Source organism: Condylura cristata, unplaced genomic scaffold (assembly GCF_000260355.1).
Source record: "Condylura cristata isolate star-nosed mole 26May11 unplaced genomic scaffold, ConCri1.0 scaffold00009, whole genome shotgun sequence".
NCBI lineage: Eukaryota > Metazoa > Chordata > Mammalia > Eulipotyphla > Talpidae > Condylura > Condylura cristata.
This window is the reverse complement of record NW_004567110.1, coordinates 46025560-46049488: the sequence shown is the minus strand read 5'-3', so window position 1 is coordinate 46049488 and position 23929 is coordinate 46025560. Positions and strand designations below refer to the sequence as shown.

General features: G+C 36.2%; 1 protein-coding gene across 2 annotated transcripts in view; it reads right to left on the bottom strand.

Annotated features, from left to right (window-relative positions):
- NCOA2 (nuclear receptor coactivator 2) overlaps positions 1-23929 on the bottom strand; it is a 174856-nt gene that overhangs the window by 76541 nt on the left and 74386 nt on the right. For both annotated transcript variants that reach the window (XM_004679812.2, XM_012723016.1), the window contains exons 2-3: positions 20974-21078; positions 18354-18526 (exon numbers count right to left, since the gene is read on the bottom strand). In XM_004679812.2, the coding sequence (XP_004679869.1) occupies positions 18354-18526; positions 20974-21059 (259 nt within the window). In that variant the 5' untranslated portion in view covers positions 21060-21078. The remainder of the gene's footprint in view (positions 1-18353; positions 18527-20973; positions 21079-23929) is intronic.

Below are 23929 nucleotides of genomic sequence, written 5' to 3'. Positions count from 1 at the left end.
ATCCTCTCAGGATAAACCCAATTGCTAAGGAAATTAGACTTACAAGTCTTAAAAATTCAGGCTGAGAGCATACTCTACAGGAATAAAAATAACTTGTCAATTTTTCAAAGTTAAAGCACTGCTGCATTTAAAAGAGAAAAACCTACAATCACTAACTACAAAGGAGATACAAGATGGGCTATGTATCTGTCTTTTCTAAGAAAAGTATGAGTCACTAAGTCAGAAGTAGAGCTAAAACACACAAGTGTCTAGATATTCTCTCTCATTTATTTCAATAAGAAAACCAGTAGCTCAATTTTAAAGCCTCACTTTCAAAAAGGATGACTTGGTATATTGAACACGGAAAGAACCTAAAGGGCTTAACAACTTGTAAGAAGTCAAATCAAAGAGAAGTTGAGAGAAAGGTGACTATATTATGAGAGAGACAAATTGGGGAGGGGTAATGTAATTACAAAAGTCAAAGATTACTTTCGGGGAGATTATCTTAGGTAAGGGAATTAAGGGATGAACCTAATATAAAAAGATTACAAAAAAACTAAGAAACTTGTACCCCCTTACTGTGAACAAGAATATTTACGACTGCAGGTCTTTAAAGAATACTGACATTGACTCCATAATCTTTCAGGTTCATGAATACCATCTCCTGCTAACCCTGACCCGAAAGGTCAATGTGAAAAAAATAAACTATTCATAATTCGTTTTTTAAATATGAGAATAGTTTTACTATATTCTATAGGCAACATATATATATTTTCCAATTCTGAGAAACTACTATATTTAGAAGGTAAGATGGCTATTGCTTTGAAGCCTTTAAAGTAAGGACCAGGGCCCTCCCTTGTGGCATGACAGGTTGAAGCACAGCACTGTGAAGCTATCCACAGCCACTGCAGCATATGTTTGATCCCTGGCCAAGGAGCTGACCCACATGGCATAGCAGATGACTTCTCCTGTCTCACCCGCTGCTGCCCTCAGCAGTGTACTTCATTGATCTGCCTGTTCTGTTCCCTACTCTGACTCTGGTGAATCCTTTCACCCTCCACATCTCTGGCCTGTACCCCAGTCTATACATAAACAAATAAGTCTTTAAAAACATAAAGAACCAAAACCCCAATATAAGTCAGGGAATGCATATTCATATCAATACTGAGATAAGGAGAACTGAGAGAAAGTGGATTTCTAATCACCTCTCCAAATACACCAATGGCTTCAACTCTACTTCTTAGCAACCCACTTAGACTGCAGATGAAGCTGAGAAAACAGATAAAGATTGAAATAAAGTTTTATTTATATGTCAAAGAATATCTGGAAGATGACTATGAGTTTTAGATTTCCTAAACATTTGTGACTTTTTCTTTATCATTTTGCTTTATCTGTTTCACTAGCTAAACAATACTAGAATTGAACAATTGCTTCAGAAACAGGAATTGAACATATATAACTGAATTTTGTGCTTCACTAGATCAGGGAAAAAGAAAAATTATAGTAGAAATGAAACAAATGGTTAGCGGAAGACTGGAATGGGAAGCAGGTCCAGAGTCTTTCTTTCTAAGTTTAAGCTGCCTGCCCCACCTCCAGAACGGCCCAGTCTACGACTGCTCCCACAGCCATGCCTGGAATTCCCAATCACTCATCAGTGTACACCTTGGGATTCTGATCCTCTCCTAATATTCATGACTGGTGTTGCTTGGCAAGTGGAAGCCTAGAGACATGGGGTCCAGGAGTATCTACCAAAACAGAAAAGAAAGGAGATGAAGACATAACCCAGGCCTCTGGAAATTCAGACCAGGAAATATATGGATTTTATGACTGAGTAGCTTTTACAGTAAGTACTCATGATTATGGAATAAATATCAAGGCAGTGGTTCACAACTTAACAGGTAAGAGGGCTCCTTTCAATACCAATGTTATCCATGGAGCCACATAGGTCAGTATGTATACTTGAAATATGCAACAGAAAAAAAAGGGTATAAGTTTAGTAATGCTTCTAAAAGAAATTCTATCTTATTAATCACTAACCTTCTCTATATAGTAAAACCTCAGCTGTATATACCTCATATATTAAAAACTATTATAGCTAGAAGCATTATTGGTTACAACAGACTTTATGGGAAAGGTCCAGAAATCTAACTACCAAAATTGCATTGCTTTGATGTGAAATGTACAATATTCCAAACAATTAACTTATACATAAATAACCTTAGGGAACAAATTTTTTTTAAGGATTTATTTATTTATGCCTACAGAACTGGGGTATAGGCCAGAGATGTGGGAGGTGAGAGGATTCACCAGAGACAGAGTGGGGAGCAGAACAGGTAGATTAATGAAGTATACTGCTGAGGGGAGCAGTGGGCGGGTCAGGAGAGGTCTGCCACACCATGTGGGTCACCTTCCTGGCTGGGGATCAAACTCATGCTGCAGTGGCTGTGACAGCTATATAGTGCTGTGCTTATTTTATTTTATTTTATTTTACAACAGTTTATTTTTACATCATTTTGTACATTTTTTCCCCATCTCAATTGTAATCCCTGCGGGTTTCCCATCACCAAGTCACCTGTGTGCCATCATCATAATCCTGTGCACTTCCCTCCCCAGCTCCCCCGTTTTTGATCCCATTCCCCACTCCACCCCCTCAAAATGTCTCTAGTATATGGTTGTTCATTATTCTTGTTATTTTCTCGCCTGGTCCATTATACTCCTGCTATGAGTGAAACCATCCGGTATTTTTCTTTCTCTTTCTGGCTTATCTCACTAAGCATGATCTTTTCCAGCTCCATCCAAGTTGCTGCAAAAGACATGTGTTTCTCTTTTTTGGTTGCTGAGTAATATTCCATTGTATATATGTACCACATCTTTTTTATCCAGTCATCTACTTTTGGGCATTTGGGCTGCTTCCATGTTTTTCCAATTATAAATAAAGCAGCAATAAACATCTTAGTGCTGTGCTTTTAACCCATTGCACCACAAGGGAGGGCCTGGGAACAAATTGTTTTTAAACACTCTACTATTTAAGAAAGTATGACAGTGGGGGAACCAGACTCACTAATGCAATTACACAGGGGACATATTTCTATATAATACTAAGACATAAAAGGGAACATAATTTCTTTCATCTTTGACAATTTTAGTTCTCTAGCAATATTCCAAGTAAAATGTACTTTGCTACTTTTTCCAAATCTGACAGAGAATCTACAAACTGAAGACTATCAAAAGAAAGTGGTTTTTAAGATGGTGAGCTTAATTTAGGGATGGTAAAGAATAAATATACCAATTCCAATAAGCTAACAGGTTTGCTTTATTTTTTTTCTCCTTTCTCCCCAAACTCCATCAGATGTAGCGAGATAAATATATTACTTGGAATCTTGCCAAACAGTGATATACATATATCCCCATCTAATATAAGGAATCATTGCTCTTTCTCAAGTGCTTCCACTTGAGAAGCACTTCATGTCTAAAGAAAGAGAAGATACAGACTTCCCAGATGGCTTAGGAATTCTGGTGTGTCCCTTATCTGGCCTTGCAGGAGTGAAGAGGCACGTCAGTAATGAGCATGGTAGGTAATATCACACCAAGTATTGGCGTTATTTATTCACTTTTCTTTTTTCCCACAGACAAAATGTCTTAGTTCCAAAACTGGCAGAACCAAAAGACTCTTAAATCTATTATAAGCAATGAAAGCTCTAACACTGTAAGAACAGAGTCCAAAAATATTTTAGCGAACAATTTTTCTCTCTTAGATAAAATCAACGCATTTTTCTACGTGACTGTCAAATTAGGGCTTTCTTTTGTTCATAATGAGAGTGAGAAAACATAAGGCAGAGGGTACCCTTTCAAACAGCTATAGACTTGAAATTTTAAGTTTAGATAGCTGAAATTTAGTAAATCCATTTTCTACCTGGAGGTCTGCATTTTACATACTTCCTTTGTATAGTATAGTGAACATTATATAATATAGACTTGTACACAGATAAGTGATCGTGTGAGAAACTTGGCACTTAGATTCCAATTCCTTTATTTCTAGTCAGTAATGCAATAAATATTGGGTGGTCACAATGACTGTTACTGAAGTCTGTTTTGTTCTCAATATATATCCTGAAATAGAATACAATACTTTAACCAGGTCAAAACTGTTGTTTATCTAGAGGCTACATTGCACAAAAAGATGGACAGATAAAATGATGAAACGTTCTATCTGACAGAACAATTCCTCATCTGCTCACATCAGGGTACAAAATGAATGCTCTAAAACAAGCTTGCTATCCAATTTTCTGGTTACATACCAAAAGGTCTTTTTTGGCCTAGACAGCAACTTTCTATTTTCTTGGGATCCTTTATCATCTTTTTTTCCTGCCCCCTGACAGGAAAAGTTGAGCTGCCTTGAAAGAGAACATCATCTTCTGAAATAAGGATCAGCAAAAAGTATTCTTCCCAGTAACTAAACCACAGTGTCTCAACATATTTTAAACTCTGACTAATAACATACATAAATCATTTATGACAACTTCTTCCAAATGGCAAAACAAACAAAAAACCCAGGAGTATACAATGGGGAGACATATTTATTTTATCCTAGATCACTGGGCAACATCGGCTCTGGAATGAGGCAATTATCTGGATTTGAATTCTAATTCTACCACTTAATAGCTGGTAACTCAAGACAAGCCACATACATCCTAGTCTCATCTGTAAATGGAGTTTATAACTAAACCTGGCTTACAGATATGTTGCATGGAGGAAATGAGATAACGAATGTTAACAGCGGTCCTGACATGAAGTAAGCACTTCATGCGTCAGCTCTTTTCACTGTGTCAGCTGATCCTTTTGTTTTTGACTTAGTCTGTGTGGACAGAGCTATGTTTTATAGGGTCTAAGGTTTATACAATTAGAGGGAGGGGGCTCTTCCTAAAATACAAATTTAAGTATAATTCTTGTTCTTATTTATAGGGTACAATAGCATTAACACTAGAACTGAGAAGATTCAAAATTTTCTTCTGAGATATCTTCAGATAATTATCTGAAATGTTCATAAAGAAGTGCTTCCTGATGGGAATGGAGCTTCCCTATCTAGAACATGCAACAATTTTCGGCCCTGAAGGTCAAGCTTCATTACCTTGGTGGCTAATTCTGTCTCTGAAAGTCCAGAGTCTTTGTAAGTATTTATAGAGTAACTAATTACCTTTTCTTTTTTTATGTTCTCCTGTGACTCTTGGCTTATAATATACTGTGGTTTATGGTCTGGAATTCATCTTTGCAATCAGACCGTTATACCAAAAGTTCTGCTGCTTGTGTGTCCCTAAAAATATAAATAGTCATAACAGGAATGGCTGTTTGATCTGTAGAACCCTAGTAGCTATAGAAATCCCATCTACCACCTCATCCTGCTTGTGAAGCCTATAACTTTCTTCCCAATAGTCAGCTCACTGCATTCCTCTCAGTGGGAAGAGCCAATTCATTCCTACTCCAAAAAAGTGTGACCATTTTCTGTCATGTTCCACACCAGGTCAAACTAGATGCTGTGACATGAGCTGCTAAGAAGGAGCAGTGTAATGGGGGCCATCATTGTAGCCCTTATTGTATGTTCCTTTTTGAGACCACAGAAAAAAGTGAATGTTCTGAATACACAGCAATAGTATTCAAAAGGCTTTCCTTTGTGAAATACTTGTATTGCTCATTTACCCTTTGATACTGAGGTAACTAGAAAAAACAATACAAACGACAACACTGGGAAATATTCATCAGTAATCAAACAGGCTGGGTTAGGAAATCATATAGGTGGACGGAACAAACAAGAACCTGGGTTAAAGGCAGTTAGAGCTTAAATGAGTCTTATGCTGTAATAGTTCCTTAACCTATAATGCTCCATAGTCTGACTACTGTCTCTATTAACTTTAAGATACTTAATGAAATCACATCTAACCCCAAATCATTAAAAAAATTTTTGTGTATAAGACATATTAAAATTACCTCATGACACAGCAGTAGCTACCATAAATTTTTATTTTGGTTTTGAGTGCGCATTTTGGGATGTCTAGATAAAACAACATTTTCTCTCATAATAAAGGCAAAGTTGGAGACATGACCACCGTTTTTAGAGGTACTGATAGGTAATGGAACAAAAGGAGAAATATTACAAAATCATCGACAAAGCTGGGGTGTGAATTCTAATTTGCTATTTACTAGTTTCAAGGTCTCAATTTTTCTACTGTTTTTGTACCTCTGGATAACACACACACAAACAAAGACAGCAGGAATACTGCACAATGACTTTCATAACAGCATTATCCACAAAAGCGAAAGGCAAACCAAATGTCTACTGACCAAAGGATAAACAAAACATCATATACGCATGCTATAGAGTACTATTCAGTCTTAAGAAGCAAAGAAACACATTACAGACCACAACATGAATGGATTTTGAGGACATCACGTTAAGAACAGGCCACTCACAAAAAGCAAAAACTGTATGGTTCCACTTAAATGAGGTATGCAAAGTGATTAAATTCAAAGAGACAGAAAGCAGACAGTGTCTTACAGGGGCTGGTGGGAGGAGAGGCAAATACTTATTGTTTAACTGAAGTTTCTGTTTGGTAAGATAAAAAAGTTTTGGAGATGAACACTGGCGATCGTTGCCTAAAGATGTGAAGGAACTGAGTACCACTGAAGTGCACTTAAGAAGGGTAATTCTTTTTTGCTACATATTTTATCACAATAAAAAAAGATCATATTAAAATCAGTACTCAGGTTAAAGTTACTGGTATTCAGAATCTTTCATCAACAGTATTATAAGTACAACAGTATTACAAATACAAATCTTGTGTTCTGTGAAGTTTCCTTTTCTGTCAAATAGAAAAGAGCAGGTCAAGAACTGACATGCTGATTAGACCAACTGTGGGAGAAAAAGCTGGACTAACAATTCTAGTAAGGTCCAAAACTATGAAAAGTCAATCTTTGCTGAACTTATGGCAAAGCATAAGCTACAAGGGTCTCCATTTCTAAACTACAGCGCTGAGTTGAATGACATGATCATTGTTTTCCTGGAATTATTACTTTAAAAACATTTGGGTGACAGAAAAGATGAGGAGAAAATAAATAACTCCTACACTTTATTACCAGAATTAAGTGACTCAGTAATTAGCAGAAGATGAGCATTTTCAAAATAGATGAAGATGAGCATTTTCAAAATGTTTCTGAGTCAACAACAGTAAGTAACAAGAGGAGGAAAGAACTGGGAAGTGACTTGTGTGCTTCCATTTGCACACCCCAAACTACAGATAAAAAGATAACCAGCATGCTTAATGACGTCTTCCTCCCTGCAATGGGCAGAAAGAAGGCTGGTAGTACTAATTTGCAGGAAATGGCTGAAATGAGGCAAAATGTCTAACAGGAAGATCTTAATGCCACTGTAGTTTTCTCTCATTTTCTTAACTTCAGATTTGCCTCAAGGAATCTTACTTCCTGAATTTAATAACCTTCTCCCCAGATGTAGTCTTAGCGATGGTCATGTACACTGTCATGTACAGCAATGCATGATATTAAGATATTTGATTATATGGAGAGCATTCAATGCTAAAATAATATATTAGACACTTATTCTTTTCAAAATATCTCATTGGAAAATATACTCAACACCATTAATTATCAGAGGATAGAAATCAAAAGCACAATGAGGTATCACCTAACACCCATTAGGATGGCTGCTATCAAACCCCAAAACAGAAAGTACCAAGTGTTGGTGAGGAAGCAGAGAAACTGGAACCCTTGTGTAACACTGGTGGAAATATAAAGGATGCAGACACTGCGGAAAACAGTATGGCGGTTCCTCAAAAAAAAAAAAAAAAAATAACTCCCTTATCATGTGGCATTCCCACCTCAGAGTATATGTCTAGAAGTACTGAAAGCAAGACCTACAGAAGATATCCATCTTCACTACAGCATTATTAACAATAGCTAAGATATGAATGTAACCCTAATATATATCAATGGAAGAGTGAAAACTGAAAATATGATGTATGTACACAATGGAATATTATTCAGTGCTTAAGAAAAAAAGCCTGTCATATGGTGTTAGTGGATACAGAGCTTCCCTCATGTAAGGTGAAAGTTCTAGAGGTCAGCTGTACAATAGTAGATATATAGTAAACAGCATTAATAATGTGCAGTTAAAAATTATTAAGGTAAATTTGTTATGCATTTTTAGCACGTGTGCACACCCTTATGAAACCAGGAGGAAAAGTCTCCTTGGAAGAATCAATTAAAAGAGCTGCATATATAACAATTTATTACTGCATAATCCATTTCAATCTGGAAATCAACTTAAATCTGAAGCACATAAAAAGAAGCACATTTCCATTCTACCAGCACAACAGGTTGGGAAAATGCTTGTTTTAATTCATTTACTTAAAAAAAAAAATCAAACAAAATCTAAGAAAAATTACTTTAACCTTAAATTAACCAAAGAATTAAAAAAAAAAAGCAGTAATATAGTGCTATGTGTGATCTATATCTTTATGTACTGCAATGTTTATAATACTATGCATAAATCTGATTTTGCCATTTCTAATCTTTTAACAGTGAATAAATTATATAAAATGCACACCTATGTAGTAAGTAAATTTATAATCCAATTGAAAAGTTGTACTGTTCTATCGCAACCCAAATATTTAATTCATTCTTTATACCAAGAATGACTGACATGTAAACTTTAGTTCATCGAACATATATCATAGTTTCACATATGTGAGTTCTTTCAAAAACCAATGTATCCAGTATTTGCAAAGCATGAACATAAAAAAAAACGATATAATAATAACAAATTAAGCACGTAAGTATCTAATACAGTGTCTATTTAAACTCATTAGGAAAAAAATCATATCAACTAAAATAATAAACAATCATAATAAGAATTATAAAAAAATGGTAAAATCCTCCCAGGATTCAAAATATGCTCTAGGTCTAGGTGACAAGCTTTCTAGATTTCTATTCCTTATATTAACAGGGACTCAAGAGTTAAACTTACTAGTATCTAATAAAGCTAACAGTTCACCATCCGAATTTTTTTTTTAATTTTATACATATTTTACATCATTCTTTTTTGTAAATGCATGCTCTCCTCTCAGGTGTAGTCTAGTATAATTCCCACCACCAATTCACTGTGCGCCATCAACATAATCCCTTGCGTTCTTCCCTCCCTTGTTTTGACTCCTCCACCTCCTCTTCCCCTGCAGAGTATCTGTGATTTATAGTTGCCTTTTAATTTTGTTTTTAAATTTTTATAATCATCTTTTTTTCCTGATCCCTCATTTGGTTCTCCTACATTCCTCTAGTAAGTGAAACCATCCAATATTTTTCTTTTTCTTTCTGGCTGACTTCACTGAGCATAATCTCTTCCAGTTCCATCCATGTTGCTGCAAATGGCATGCATTTATCTTTTTTGATTGCTGGGTAATATTCTGTTGTATATATACATGTATGTGTATATACACACACACGAGAATATATACCACATCTTGATCTAGTCATCTACTACTGGGCATTTGATACACAATACACTTTCAGGATACAAGCTGCATGTTGTATGAGAGAGAAGGTATTCAATTGTTAGAATAAAACTTAAAGTTCTTAAATTTAGGGCATTCTTTTATCACATGTAAAGCTATTATGAAGACTACATACAGACTAGTAATGAGAAAAATATTGTACACCAACTAAAAATAAACATTGTGCTCAAAATGCAGCAGGTATGAGTCAATGAGTAGAGACAATCTCCATCATCAAGGAATTTATCATTCAACTGGGTAAGAAAAAAGAGAAGCAGACATATAAAAAGCCAATTGATATTAAGAAACAAGATTCAAAGGAGATAGCTGGGAAATCCCTTTGCTGAAAAGGGAGTATTTGAGATGAGCCTGAAGAATTAAAGAGTAGGACTATACTGAGAATAAAATAGACAGGAAAAGGAAGCATTCCAGATAAGGAGAGGTTGTGAATAGTGACATAAAGCCTCAAAACCACAAATATGTGTTAGCAACAAGTAGTCTAGAGTACAGCATTGGTGTACACATACTGATATGTAATTTGAGAGCAAAACAGTTGGCCAAACTGATCAGACACAGGTTATCAGTCAAGCATCCTTGCCCCTGGACAGTCAATTCCCAGACAGTCAACTCACAAAGTTGTAGTAGTTTACCCTAGTGGCTATTAGTAATGATGGATATTGCCAACTAACAAGGGGATAAGGAGAGATGCACTCCAGCTAAAAGACACAGCAGTGTCACTGTAATATTGTGAGGGAGTTCCTAGGTTCAAGGAGCTTGTGGCTTGGAGATGGAAAATGAAGGCAGTATTGGAGAAAGGCCAGACAGAACTATATGCTATGCTGAGGGTCTTTTACACTTTTAATGGGGTCTACTGGCAGTTATGGAAGTTGGGGCACATGGATCAACCTGGCTCCTCTTTCAAGGGGCTCCTTAAAAATTACTTTTAATTGATTCTTGTGGAGAAACAGTCCAGAACTGCTCCTGTGGGCATACTGGCAGATATAACTGCTTTTAAGTGCCAGCACAAGCAGTAGAGGGGAGGTGGCACATTGGTTCACCTCCCATGTACAACCTTAGGGGAGGCCTGGGCAGCTGAGGCACTCACTTGAGGAGCCACACTTCACTAAAGCTAGGGTGGGAATGAGTGGAAGGAGAAGGCTGATACCCAGTGGCTCAGGTCAAGAGTACTCGAAGTTTCTGAATATGACTACCCGCTGAGTCATTAGTGACAAATGTGTAAGAGACTATAGAGTAAAATTTTCTCTCTGTGCTCGAACTTGCACTCCCTTGCTTCTGAGTATGTTCTCCACCTTTACTGTCTCTGTCAGGCTCACTGCTAGTCTGTCTTTGTGGGTCTTCCTTATTGACTAACTGTCATTCTTTCTCCTTCTATGTCCCCACAACAATTTATAAAAGTGAGTAAAAGATTATATTTATTATTCTCATTACAGATGAAATAAACATTCTGTAAGTCTCTAGAATATTTTAACCTAGTATTTTCTCCTTTAGTTTCATTATGTCCCCTTCACATCCCAACTCCTACTCCTTAAAATCAGCAGCACTGGGCCCTCTCTGGCAGTAACATTAAACCACAGCACTGAGAAGCTACCCGCAGCCACTTCAGTGCAGTTCGATCCCTCAGTGGGGTGACAATAAATATGCATACAGAATTGGGGTACAGGTCAGAGGTGCAGGGGAAGTGGGAGGATTTACCAGACACAGAGCGGAGAGCAGAATAGGCAGATTGACTGCTGAGGGAAGCAGCGGGCAAGACAGGAGGCCTGCCATGCCATGTGGGTCACCTACCCCCACAGATCTACTGAAGCTGAAGTGTCTGCTATAGCTTGGCAGTGCTGTGCTTTAACAGGCTGAGCCACCAGGGAGGGCTCAGTATTCTTTTTTTTTAACCCATTCTTAGTATAGGGGTATCTCTAGAGTCTAGAAAGCATGGTAGATCTGACTTCAAGACAATTCTGTTGAAAATGGTTGGGTGGAGAAGGGGTGTCATATTTTATGTTACCTTCTCCAAATTTCAATACATTTAACAGCACTGTGCTTTATGCTCCCTTTTGGTTCATCTACTCTTTTAAGTCTCAGACCCAACCAAATGCTTCAATACATCTTTTTTCAGTCGCTAAATAGTTTGACCTGACACACAAATAGGTGCCCTGAGGGTTCTAGGACCTGGGCGCAGCCTCCTCTGGCCCCTATCTGGAATGCCTCTCCCCATTCATAGTCTGCTTTTATCTCACCTTCAAAATCTTCTGACAGCAAGGCACAAATCAAAGTTACTGTCCACTTTAAAGTCTGAACCAGTATCTTTTGATCACACCTTGCCCCACCTACAGTTCCACAGTTGTTTATAAACTGATTTTCCCCAAATAAGTAAAAGTACTAAAGAACTACATATTTACCGGTTGTTGGGTTCCTCCATAGTGAAAAACAATGTCTTGCACATAGTATTTACTCACTAAAAATGAATGAATGTTTGCATTTGAATAAAATCAATATAGACAGTGTGTGGGGGGAGAGAATGAATTTCTTTTCATACTAGTATAAGTTGATCAAGAAAACAAGGGATGCTTGCTTTTAATTAGAATATGGAAGCCATTTAAATCTTGAAATGAGGGTTCAAGTCATACATTGTTAGAAACTTAAAGCATATTTAATTATTTAAGTCCTCTTTATCTGAAAGCTGTTAAACAAATAAACAAGCCAAAAAAAACCCTTCTATATACTTAAAAATAAAACATAAGGAGATCCAGGAAAGAAATGACAGCAGGAATTCCTCCCGACCTAACCAGTTTTAAGTGTTTCATTAATAATATGAGCCATTAAGTCACATAAAAATATAAAAGTGAGTTACAGGCAAATCATGTGAAAAAAATTACCTTCATTAAAAGCTGCAATATCAGGGATATTCTGCCAATTACAAGTTACATTAGCAAACAAGGAAATAAAATTTCTAATTGCATGGAAACCATGAATAGTTTTACATCCGCAAGAGTAAAACAAGACCAGTTTCAAGTATTGGAGTAAAGAGGATGAGGTAAAAAAAAAAAACTGACAAGACTATGCCCTCTTTAGTTATCTTTAAAATAAAATTTTGAAATTGCTATTCAGGGATTAAGCAGGAACAAAAAGTTAGACCGAACGAAGGCTGCAGGTGGAGTCACATCAAGTACTACATTCCTAACTTTTGTTTCAATTGCACAGTTTTTGATAGCTTCTATTTATGTATTTCTGTATTAAAGTAAAAGAGTCAACATCATAAGACTATTAAGGCTTAAAATTGTAACAATGAAACTATCCAAAAACTATGTTTCCTTATCAATACTGAATCCTTGGGAAGAAAACCTAATCTTGGATATTAACTGCAAATACAGATGTCAGAAACAAAGGTAAGAACAGTAATTGTTGTCTAGGAAATATTTTTATGTGTCACAGCATTAGGTTAACTGTTTACAAATAATATTGAATACATTCTTTACAAGATGTTTATGAAGTGAGTTTTATTATTGCCTATTTACAGATTAGGAAGCCAAGACCCAGAGATGTTAACTTGCATATGGTCATACAGTTGGTGAACAGAAAGAACAGGCTGATTTAAATAAAGTTTATGCTTGTAATGTGTTCACTGCAATGATTAACAGAGTAACACTGCCAACTGGGTTAGGATCTTGAACATGCTTATTGCACTCTAACCCTGCTGGCCCACTTTTACTTCTGGCTGGTTGACTTTGGCCATTTAATTATCATGAGTATCTTTAAAAGAAGACAGGATAAAAGAGTTGACAACTGAAATTCAAAGAATATGTAGTGTGTAAGAGATCATTGTTTCTTAAAAAGTTAGTATTAATATACCATTATCACTCTCTGATTCATTCTCCAAGTAATTGGTAATTTTCACTGCCATAAATATTTGACTGGCAGTCCAAAAATCTAAACTACTGTCTTCAGTATGAGTATCTATAAAAGCATGCCAAAGAGCTGTTGAGTTTACTAATCTACTTTTTCCAGCACAAAATACTATCACTTTAAAGTTTTAACACATGGTAAGGTCTGGAAGTTACACCACCAAAGTTTAATTTACTATCCTACCTCTGGAAATAATCTGCTATGAGAGTGTTTTTGCTAACTTTGCTTGGTGAGAGCTATGAATGTTCATGCCTAGACTTCAGCTTTGAATAACTGATTTTCATCACTTGTATACCCATTCAATGTGAGTGGGTGTACAGAACACTAAGGCCAGTACTACTTCCGTATTTTTAAAAATAATTCTCTTCGTTTATGAATTGACTTACCTATATTGACTCATATTTACAATACAAGTTGCCCACCCACATGCCTCACAGTAACATACTAAGAAATGCTTAAAAAAATAGCTCTTTTGGGAGCAAAATAGTAAGCATCATAATAAATCTATTACAAAACTTACTAATATAAAACAATGTGCATTATATAATTTACAAATGACAATAAAATGTACAGCTTTATTGTAAATTTCATATGCCACTTTATTCTCAAGAATGTTTCTGTGGATTTTTGCCAAACTCTCAAATTATAGCCAAGCAATGATGATAACAATTCTGAAATGACTACTTGTTGAAATTTTCATTTAAGTTAATGAATCCGATAAAAGACAAATAATAAAAATACATGGTGAAGTTGTGTGTAGCATGCAGAAATTCTACAACTGTGAATTTCTCAGTGACTTTTTCTGAGTTGGATAATATATTTTGTGTATGTATGTATGGTTACTTAAGTTAAAATGCTAAATCTTAATGTTTTCTCCATTGATTTAAGACTAAATAATATTCAACAAAACAGTCAATCAAGTCCTGATGTGTAGTTTACTGACTTTCAGATTTCCATGGCATAGATAATGTTAAAATAATTAGGCAATGATGACCTTTAGTTTTTTTTACGTTTATTTCTTGGTATAATTAAAGTCTATATAGTTTTTAATAATGCCAGAGCTTTCAGGAAATGGCTCATAGAATTCTTGAAATTTAACAAATGGCTCTTGCTTTCTGATTTGAGTTGACTCCACCACACCAACGTCCCTCACCCTCTCTTAAATATTTACTTTTTGATCTTATCTTTAACAGTAGGGTTTATCCACCTATATGAAGCAATCTGGAATCCCAATGCTCTCATACTGGCACTGCAGATTGATATGGTATCATTAGAACAATCACAATATGAAACCAGACGGCTCTTTTAAGGTGCTTGACTCAGTAAGAAACTTCCCCTCCAAATTTAGCTTGTACCAACATGGATTTTTTTTAAAAAACATTTTAAAAGGGCAGGTTTATTAAGAAAAGTAGAAAAAAAGAGAGGCACTTGTATAGTCACAGGCAGGCAGGAGAGTTGTCCACATGGATTTTTAAAATACACCTTTTTCATTCTTATTGCTACCCACTAATTAAACTACTATTTTTAGAAAAATAATAATAGAAAGTTACACCAAAACTTTATTTACTGATAAATGTACTCTGTATTTTAATACATAGCACTAAAGTGGCATTAAATGAAGTGGCAAATACTTAAAAAAAAACATTTAAAATTATTATTAAAAAAAAGCAATAAAAAATGTGGCTATGTTGGGCTAACAGTGGACAAGAGAAACAGGACAAGAGAAATTAACTTTTGAAACTCCCCCAGATGTTGCAGTTACATCTACTTCAGTTTTACTTTTTAAGAGTATAGGAATCATCATGTATTTTCCATAATAACTTTCATTTAATTTTCCAGTTAAGGAGTATGAAATTGAACACAGTAATGAAAAATTAAATTATTTGCATTTACATACTACTTATCATTACTCTGTGAAATAGAAGCAGTATTAACCTTCTGAAATAGGGGGAAAAGAAAGGTTATTTACTATCTATGATTACTGCTTGTAAATTATAGAAACCAGAAATTCTAAACATTATCGGCATTAGAACAAACAGGAAGAAGCATCACATCTCACATCAGAAAGCTGGGGCAGGTTCTCTGTTTGCCGGCTCTGCAAAGCCCACTTGCAGAGCAAATACTTTTGGAAAGCTGGTGTCTGCCAAACACGTGCTCCATAAATGCTGAACCCAAGAGAAAGCTCATTTATTTAAATAGCTTGTAATTCCTATCCTTTAGGCCATTTAAAAGTCTCCTTTCTTCTCCTCCTTTATTTGTAAAGTGTATGGAAACTTGGAGAGCAGCTAACGAGAAAGCACACGTGAGTGGGAGAGCCCATCAAGCCTGGCTGATCTGCTTCAGCTTTTGACCCCTAACGTTCCTAAACATGAAGCTGGCTGTTTCCACTACGTATTCTCAGAGTGGCACCTCATACAATACACTTTAACATCTTTAGGCCCATCCTGATTTTATTCAGGCATCTCAAATACAAATTAAGTTTGGATAATGTAAAGATGGCAGATTCTATTTATGCTCTTGACTGGGTGATCAGTATGGTGGGAAGGTAAAAAGGATGGGAGAGAAGAGCTCAGGTCCATCTTACTTGCTGCTCTCGAACCTTGGCTAGCTGCCAGCTGCTGAGGGCCACTGAAATGGCCCAAACAGAGCTGAATGGAGGGGTGTGTAGTGGGGTTGCAGACTTCTCCGGTACCAGAAAAACTTCACTTTCATCAAATATCCTAGTAGGGGAAGATGTTCATAACCATTTTCCCATTCTTCATCTGAAGGAGGAGCTCAAAGCTTAAAGATCTTAAGTATAGGTAAAGAAAAAAGGGGCCTTTCTGCTTAATGTGGAAAAGATATTTACTCAAAACCTACTAAGCATTTACTGTGACAGGTACCATTGCATTTATAGTGCTCTTAATTTCCTCAGCAACTGTGCAAACTAGATGCTGTGATTCCTAAATTTTCTGAGAGTAAAAGTCATTTTCCCAAGTTTAAAAAGCCTATAAATGACAGAACCATGATGTATATCTAGCTTGTGCCTGATTGATTCTAGAATTCCTATTCGTTTAATAGCAATTTATTGAACCAGCAATATGCATAAAATATTGGATTAGTTGAGAACTTAAAAGTATATTTGTACTATTCATTAGCTTTGCTTACCTTTCAAAACACATTCCTTCTCAAATTAATAGGAACATTATTACAAGAATAAGACTTGACAGGGTGTTTATTGTTGCTGCTTCTTGGGTGGCTGTGGTATGCAGCCTTATGATTAAACCTTCAGTGAAAGTATGGCAGAGTCCCAACGTGACATATCTTAACCTGTTTTACGGTTTGAAGGGGGAATTACCAAGGGTTTGCAAAACTTTAAACCTTGTGCAAGACTTTGACAGTGGTAACATATGTATGGATCTGTGTGTATATATGTATACAATTGTTTTAAAATGTAAATAGTACTACCTACCAAGCATTGCTCACAAAATTGAGTCATTCAAAATCATTGGAAACCTAAAACAAGAAGCTTAATTACTTCTGCGATGATATCAGAGACTAGGTATGATGACTTCAAAGCATTCTAAAACTTTATAACCAATTATTTTTCCTAAGAGCTGTATAAATGCCATTTTATCCATTTGCTGATACCAAAAAAGTGAAGAGAACAGAAAGTTGAGATTAAACTGAGTTTTTGATCACTAGTGAATCTCAAAGGAAAAAGAAGGCAGAGAAAAGAGGTAATGTAAGACTTGAGACAGACATCAAGTAGAGAAACTTGAATGTTAGATGCTATAACTTTGATGGAGAAACTGGAAATAAAGACTGATTTCCAGAGCAAACTGTTATTAGAAATTATGCTGTGTATGTGTATATTCTTAAGTTCTTGGAAGTCAGAACTGTATTTGTTAAAGTGTTTTACATAAAACTTAGCTCAACAGCATATCTGTCAAAATGGAAAATTTTATGACAATAATGTGCTAATAGGTAACTAGAATTTTATGATGGATGGGAGCAGGGAAAGTTTCAGGCTCTTACATCTATACAAAGGCATATTTTTCTAAAATCTGCCTCTTCTGAATATTATATAAGGGTAGGTTAAAAAAAAAAGAACTCTAAGAGGATGCATTCAAAACAGATTACAAGAGATAATAATCTCCCTAGCCATGATGGAAAGCGGAGCATGAATACTTCACGAGCATATATTGGCCCTGAGCACTGAGACATTGTTCATACTTGCCGACTACGGATATTTTTTGGCACCACAAAGTCCAATGTGTGTTTTAAAATGATTTTTGATTTTTTTTTTCTGCAGGCAAAAATATCAAAGAAGAACACAGAAAATGATCTCAGAAAAAAAAAAGAAAGAAAAGAAAACCCCAGGAAGAAAGCTGTCATGCTCAGTATCTCAACTTCACAAAGGAATTCTGACTAGAGATTTGAGCCTTTCAAATCTCTTGTCATTCAGGATATGAAATTCTAATCTAGTGGCGTGACCAGTTGAAGCCAGACTTAATCAAAGATGCTGACTAGTTGAAACAGGAGGTGGTTCACTTCCTTACTTCTGGTTTCCATCTTCAATTGACTCCTCACTTGCAAATGAGGACAGTCACTTGCTGTGCAAGCTATGAGAATTCCAGGGTAAGAGAGTAGCAGTGGGCACCTAATTGAGCTTTACTAGATGAAAAGTTACATCACCCTGCCTCACCTCAGACTCCTCTGTCTTTGGAGAATTGTTGAATTTTATATAAAGCCTATTTATAAATCACTGCAAGTGATACTTGCATTCATCTTGCACTGTGACATCATTTCCTCATCAATAATTTAAGCACAAGAGATGGATTAAAAGAACTTTTCCCACAGAAATTTCTGGAAAACCAGACACCAGCTAAATGCTCCAAGATATTACTTCAGTTCTCCTACCTTGTTCTTTGATCTGACGAATTTGCTTCACAGTTTCTTTTAAGATTGCACATTTGTCAGGTTTGAAGTTAAAGTTGTCTATATCATTGAAATTTGCAAAAATCAGCTCTGCAAGTTCTTCAATATATTTATTTTCCTGTTCACGATTACGTTTCTCAGTGTTCCTCTTGGGGCTAAAAAGAAAAAACTTGTTTTTATTATGCATTTGAAAAAGTGCTATTAGGCAAAAAGGGTAACTCTCTTAAACTAGTTCTAGTAACAAAGATAGCAAAGTTACTCATATAAACATAGACATATGGAGAGAAAAACCTAAGGTCGTATGTTTTACTGAAGTCAAACGTCTCCTACTTTATAATTATGTATTTACTTACATGATTTTTTTTTTCAGTATGCTCAAAGTCTCCCACTGGACTATCTGTTTTACAATAGTTAATGATCAAGGAGATTTGCTCACCACTGTGCTTTATTAATCTAGTGTTTGTTATAAGCAGACATCAAATTTATTGTTGAATAAGAAAAGGCATGTTTTAGAAAAACAAGGAAGAAAGTATATACATGTATATATATAAATGTATATAACTATAATTTTTTAAGTACACTGAAAATTAGAAAAAGACAGGGAAGTTAACGTAGTTACTAGAATGCTACATATAATTTTAGATATTTTGCTAAAGCATAAAAATAGTTAAACAATTATGATTTCCAAAACTTCTTTAGAATATCAACAATCAAACCAAATAAGCTCTTAGCTAATGCAAAATTTCACAGCAGAACTAGAAACAAGAGTGAAACTGACCTAGGGTATTTGTTAAAGCTATCCAAACTAAATGACAAACAAAACATAAGTAATATAAGCCCAGTAAAGGTTTTAGAAGTTAATGGAAAGGAGTAATAAAATTGGAAAAATCTCCTCACTTGAATTTTATAAAATAGCAAACTCAAAAGTTCCCTTAGCCAATAAAAGCATGCAATTTTTCTCAAGGAGCCGCGAAATTATATTCTAAATGGTACAATACAAAAAAATGTTTAAAGAAATAGCATTCTGCATTTTCATAAAATTATTTGTATATAACGCTGTTATACAATTTATATACTTTCTAATATACTATAAAAAGTAGCATGATTTTCATAAACTAATAAAAGTAAGATGAAACACTATTTCTACATTTTTTTTTTTATAAAGATTTTATTTTATTTGTACATGCAGAACTGGGGTACAGGCCAGAGGCTCAGGGGCGGTGAGAGGCTTCAGTAGAGACAGAGTGGGGAGCAGAACAGGCAGATCGATGAAGTACACTGCTGAGGGGAGCAGCGGGCGGGTCAGGAGAGGTCTGCCGTGCCATGCGGTCACCTCCAGGGCAGGCGGGTATCGAACTCATGCGGAAGTGGCTTTAGCTTCTCAGTGCTGTGCTTTAACCCGCTGCGCCACCAGGGAGGGCCGATTTCTACATTTTTAGAAGCTACATGACTTGTCAAGATTATCTGTGCGTTTCTGAGGGCAGTGATCAGAATTTGACTTTTCTGAGTCTCATTCTTGTCCCTAGTTTCTACTTTATTAAATCAGGGAAAGCGAGAGAGAGAGAGAGAGAGAGAGAGAGAGAGAGAGAGAGTAGCTGTAATGTATGGAAGCACAAGCTACCATTTGGGACTCTGACTACCCTGTGCCTCCAGGACTCCCCTCCTCCCACAAACCCAGGGCACCAGAAAGAGACATGAAAATAGAAATGGCCATCCCCAAGCGTGCCAGCATAACACTAGGAAAGAGAACAACTTCTCCCACTGCAATTGTTTCCTTTTGCCAAACCGCCTCATCAATCAGGACTCCTGAGCATTAAAGGCAGCTGCACATAAAAAGTGTTCTTTCTTTTCTATAGCTGTATTATGTTCTAGGTTATAGATATAGCTGTGCAAGTAGTTCCCTATAAACACATAGATGATCTTTTGCAATTATAAACAATACTATAAGTAACCTCATACATATCACATTTTACATGAGTGTCTATTGTTTGAAAATTCCTAAAAGTGGAACTACTAGTTCAAAGCGGACGTTCATTTATGATGTCATAGACACTGCTAATTATCTTGCATGGATGTTACAACAACTTAACACTTCTACCCATGATGTATAGATAGAACTTGCTTTGCAACTGTGTTTTATGCACTAAACAGCCACATGTAAAAAAAAGCAGGTAGATTTAACAATAAAAGACCTCCCCCTCTGGGGGTGGGGGGGAACACACAGAAGATTAAGCAAGTTCAAAAATTAATAACAAATCTCTCTTTATTGTGGGATGGTCTTATCTTTATAATGTTCTGGTGACCTAACAAAAAAAGAAAATGTGAAAAACCCAAACTACAGAATAAACTAGTTTTAAGAGTCAAGTACAAAGGGGACATCCTAAGTATGTATTATCCTTTTCTTGTAATGAATAATAAAATCTGTTAACTGATCAACTGTCCAAAATCTAAGGTAAATACCACATGTCGAAAGGTTTAAATGTAAAAGAAAAAAAAAATCAAGTAACACTGAATCAGGTGTAAAGTCACTGTAAAGGTATCAAAGGAGAATGTTTATGGTTTTCATGGGCAATACTGATTCTGTTTTCAGGAAGACTCTAACCTGGGTCCAAGCTGGTCAGGACATTCCTTGCGCTTTCTTGTCTCTGCCCTGGATGGGTCAGAGGTGTTTTCTCCCATCCCACTCATCTTGAACACATATCAGCAACTGAAACAGAAAACAAGAGGGTGAGAAAGGGAGTGAAAAGAACTGCTTATAAAATGCTGATCAATTTAACAACAACGATTTACTTCAAGCAAAAATTTGACAATAGGAATGAAAACACAGCAGTAATCATTTACATCTTCTAATGAAAAAGAGCTGCATTTAAAAAAAAAAAAACAAAAACAAACCTGGCTTAAAGGTTAAGGACATGTAGAAGTCTAACATAAAATAAATAAACGATCCTACCTCATTAGGCCCCTACTCTTTTAACAGAAGTAGTATATTCCGTGAACTGTACTCTTCTAGCTTTGTGTTTCTGCAGCCAGCCTCCAGTTTCAGGAGAGAGCCTGCACCATGTGGAAACTCCAAGGTGATCCTCCCAGTCACTTTACTTGGGTGGTCAAAGGCAAGCCTGTGCTGTAGTAATCACCCATGCAGTCCAGGGAAGAGCTAGTGCTATGCCTTTAACTTGAATTTTACCAACTTGACCAGGTAGGTCTGACACCCTAACCCCATCCTGCCTGTCCAATGGAGTCTCTTTCTGCTTCCTCTGGAGTCTCCTGGGTCCCCTTCTTGGCAGCAGCTGCCAGGCTGTTCCTCCCTCAGTGCCCTCTCTCCATGGCAGCTGCCTCTGCGATAGAGCTGCCTTCTGTGGTGGTGGTTTCCTCTCACATCCTGCTGCCCGATGCTCTCTTCCTTAGCTGATTATAGCTGCTATTTCCAGTGTTAAAATGTACTCAGAAATTTGGGAAAACTATGGACCCTAACAGAGGGGGTAATTACTGATTCCAGTTTGCTGAATTCCTTTCAATAAGAAAATAAAAGGACCAAAGATAAGTGAATCTATGTTTACATAGGTTCCTACTAGCAGAATCAAATAGTATTTAAATATGCAAAGAATAAAAGTAATAGAGGTTTACATACTGAAATAGTTTTTGAGGAAACTGAAGATGGTTGTTATTCAAGGTGCTTACTAGCTGCTATGAGGGGAAAAAAAAGGTAGTCCCCCAAAATTTAAATCTGTATTTAATAGTCTTTCCCATTCTATGCTGATTCCCCCTCTTCCACTCACCCCCCACCACACTTCTAAAATTGCCTTTATCCTCCTTTATTTTCTAGTGCTTTTTTCTTCGTTTTGATATTAGCAAAATCAGAGAGGTAAGTGAAAGTCAGTAGGAGGTTAAGGACCTTAGGGAAGATGACAAAAAGCAACAGTTACATCAACAGCAAGCACAAAGAGGAAGGTAGACTAAAAAGGCACCACCCAAGACTGATCATTCCATCATTGTCACATACCCATCAAACTTCCTAGCTCCTTCCTTCAGTATAATCAGGGATGCTTTGTCTTACTACTTCTGGCCTCATGATTCAAGGGGATAGAGGAGTTAATTTTCTCTCTCTCTCTTTTTTTAAAGAGTCATGTGTAAGAGGAAGAAACATTTTATCAGTTTAGGGAGGTTACATCAATAGCACATTCTATTCAAGAAGTCACATAGGAGGGGATAATACTGAAAGCTAATGCCTCAGCTTCCTGCTGGTGGGAGTAATGTAACAAAGTCCCAAGGTCCTGTACTGTGGTCACAGTTTTGGACTGATAAAAAATGCAATCAGCATTTAGTCACTCTTCATTTTTTATTTATTATGTACCAAGAAATTCACAGACATAATTTAATCATCAAAAACCAACTAGTAACTACGAGTGGCAGCAGAACAGAGAAACTAACAGCTGGTGTCCATTTCCAAACTCCACCACTTGATTAGTTGTGGGGCCTTAGGAAGCTATCTCTCATGCCTTAATTGCTTCTTCTGTAAAATGGAGATAATAATTAGGAACTATATCATCAGGCTACTGAGAGGATTAACAAATGGCAGAATTGGGAGTTGCAGGTTTACACACTCCGCATTCTCTTAATTAAAATGTTAAGGTAAAGGGTCTCTTCACCAAATAAAACCATTCCAGACACATGGTCACAGCTCAGATGGAGATATCACAAGATATGGACTGCGCATCTTTACATAATTAGCATCTTAATTTTCGCTTTCCAAGTTTATTTTAGACTAAAATGAAGGAGAATGGAGGTAACACACTCCCAGACCACAGACTGTACTACAAAGCTCTAACAATTAAAACTGTATGGTACTGGATTTAAAAAAAAGGTCACACAGACCAATGGAATCAAATAGAAAACCCAGAAACAAACACACATATTTATAGACAACTAATCTTCAACAAAGGAGTAAATAATATGCAATGGAACAAGGAGTCTTTCAATAAATGGTGCTGGGGAAATTGGACTGCTATGTGCAAAAGAATGAAGCTAGGTTACCACCTCACACCATGTACAAAAACCAACTCAAAATAGATAAAAGAATTGGATATAAGACCCGAAACCATAAAATATATAGAAGAAAAATACAGGCAAAACACTAAATGACATAAATATATCCCCTCCAAAGCAAAGAAAGTGAAGGAAAAGATGGATGGCTGGGGTTACATCAAACTAAAACGCTTCTTATACTGCAAAAGAGCCATTAACCAAAGAGACACACTACTGACTGGAGAAAAATTTTGCACACGATGCTACTGATAAGGGATTGATCACCAATATTTACAAAGGGCTGAAGAGACATAAAAACAAAGGAAACAATCTGTTCAAAAAAAAAAGGGAGTGGGCCTAGGTATCTACCCCAAAGACACAAAACACTGATTGAAAAAGATACCTGCACCCCATGTTTATTGCTGCTTTATTTACAACTGGAAAAACATGGAAGCAGCCCAAATGCCCAAAAGTAGATGACTGGATTAAAAAGATGTGGTACATACATACAATGGAATATTATTCAGCAACCAAAA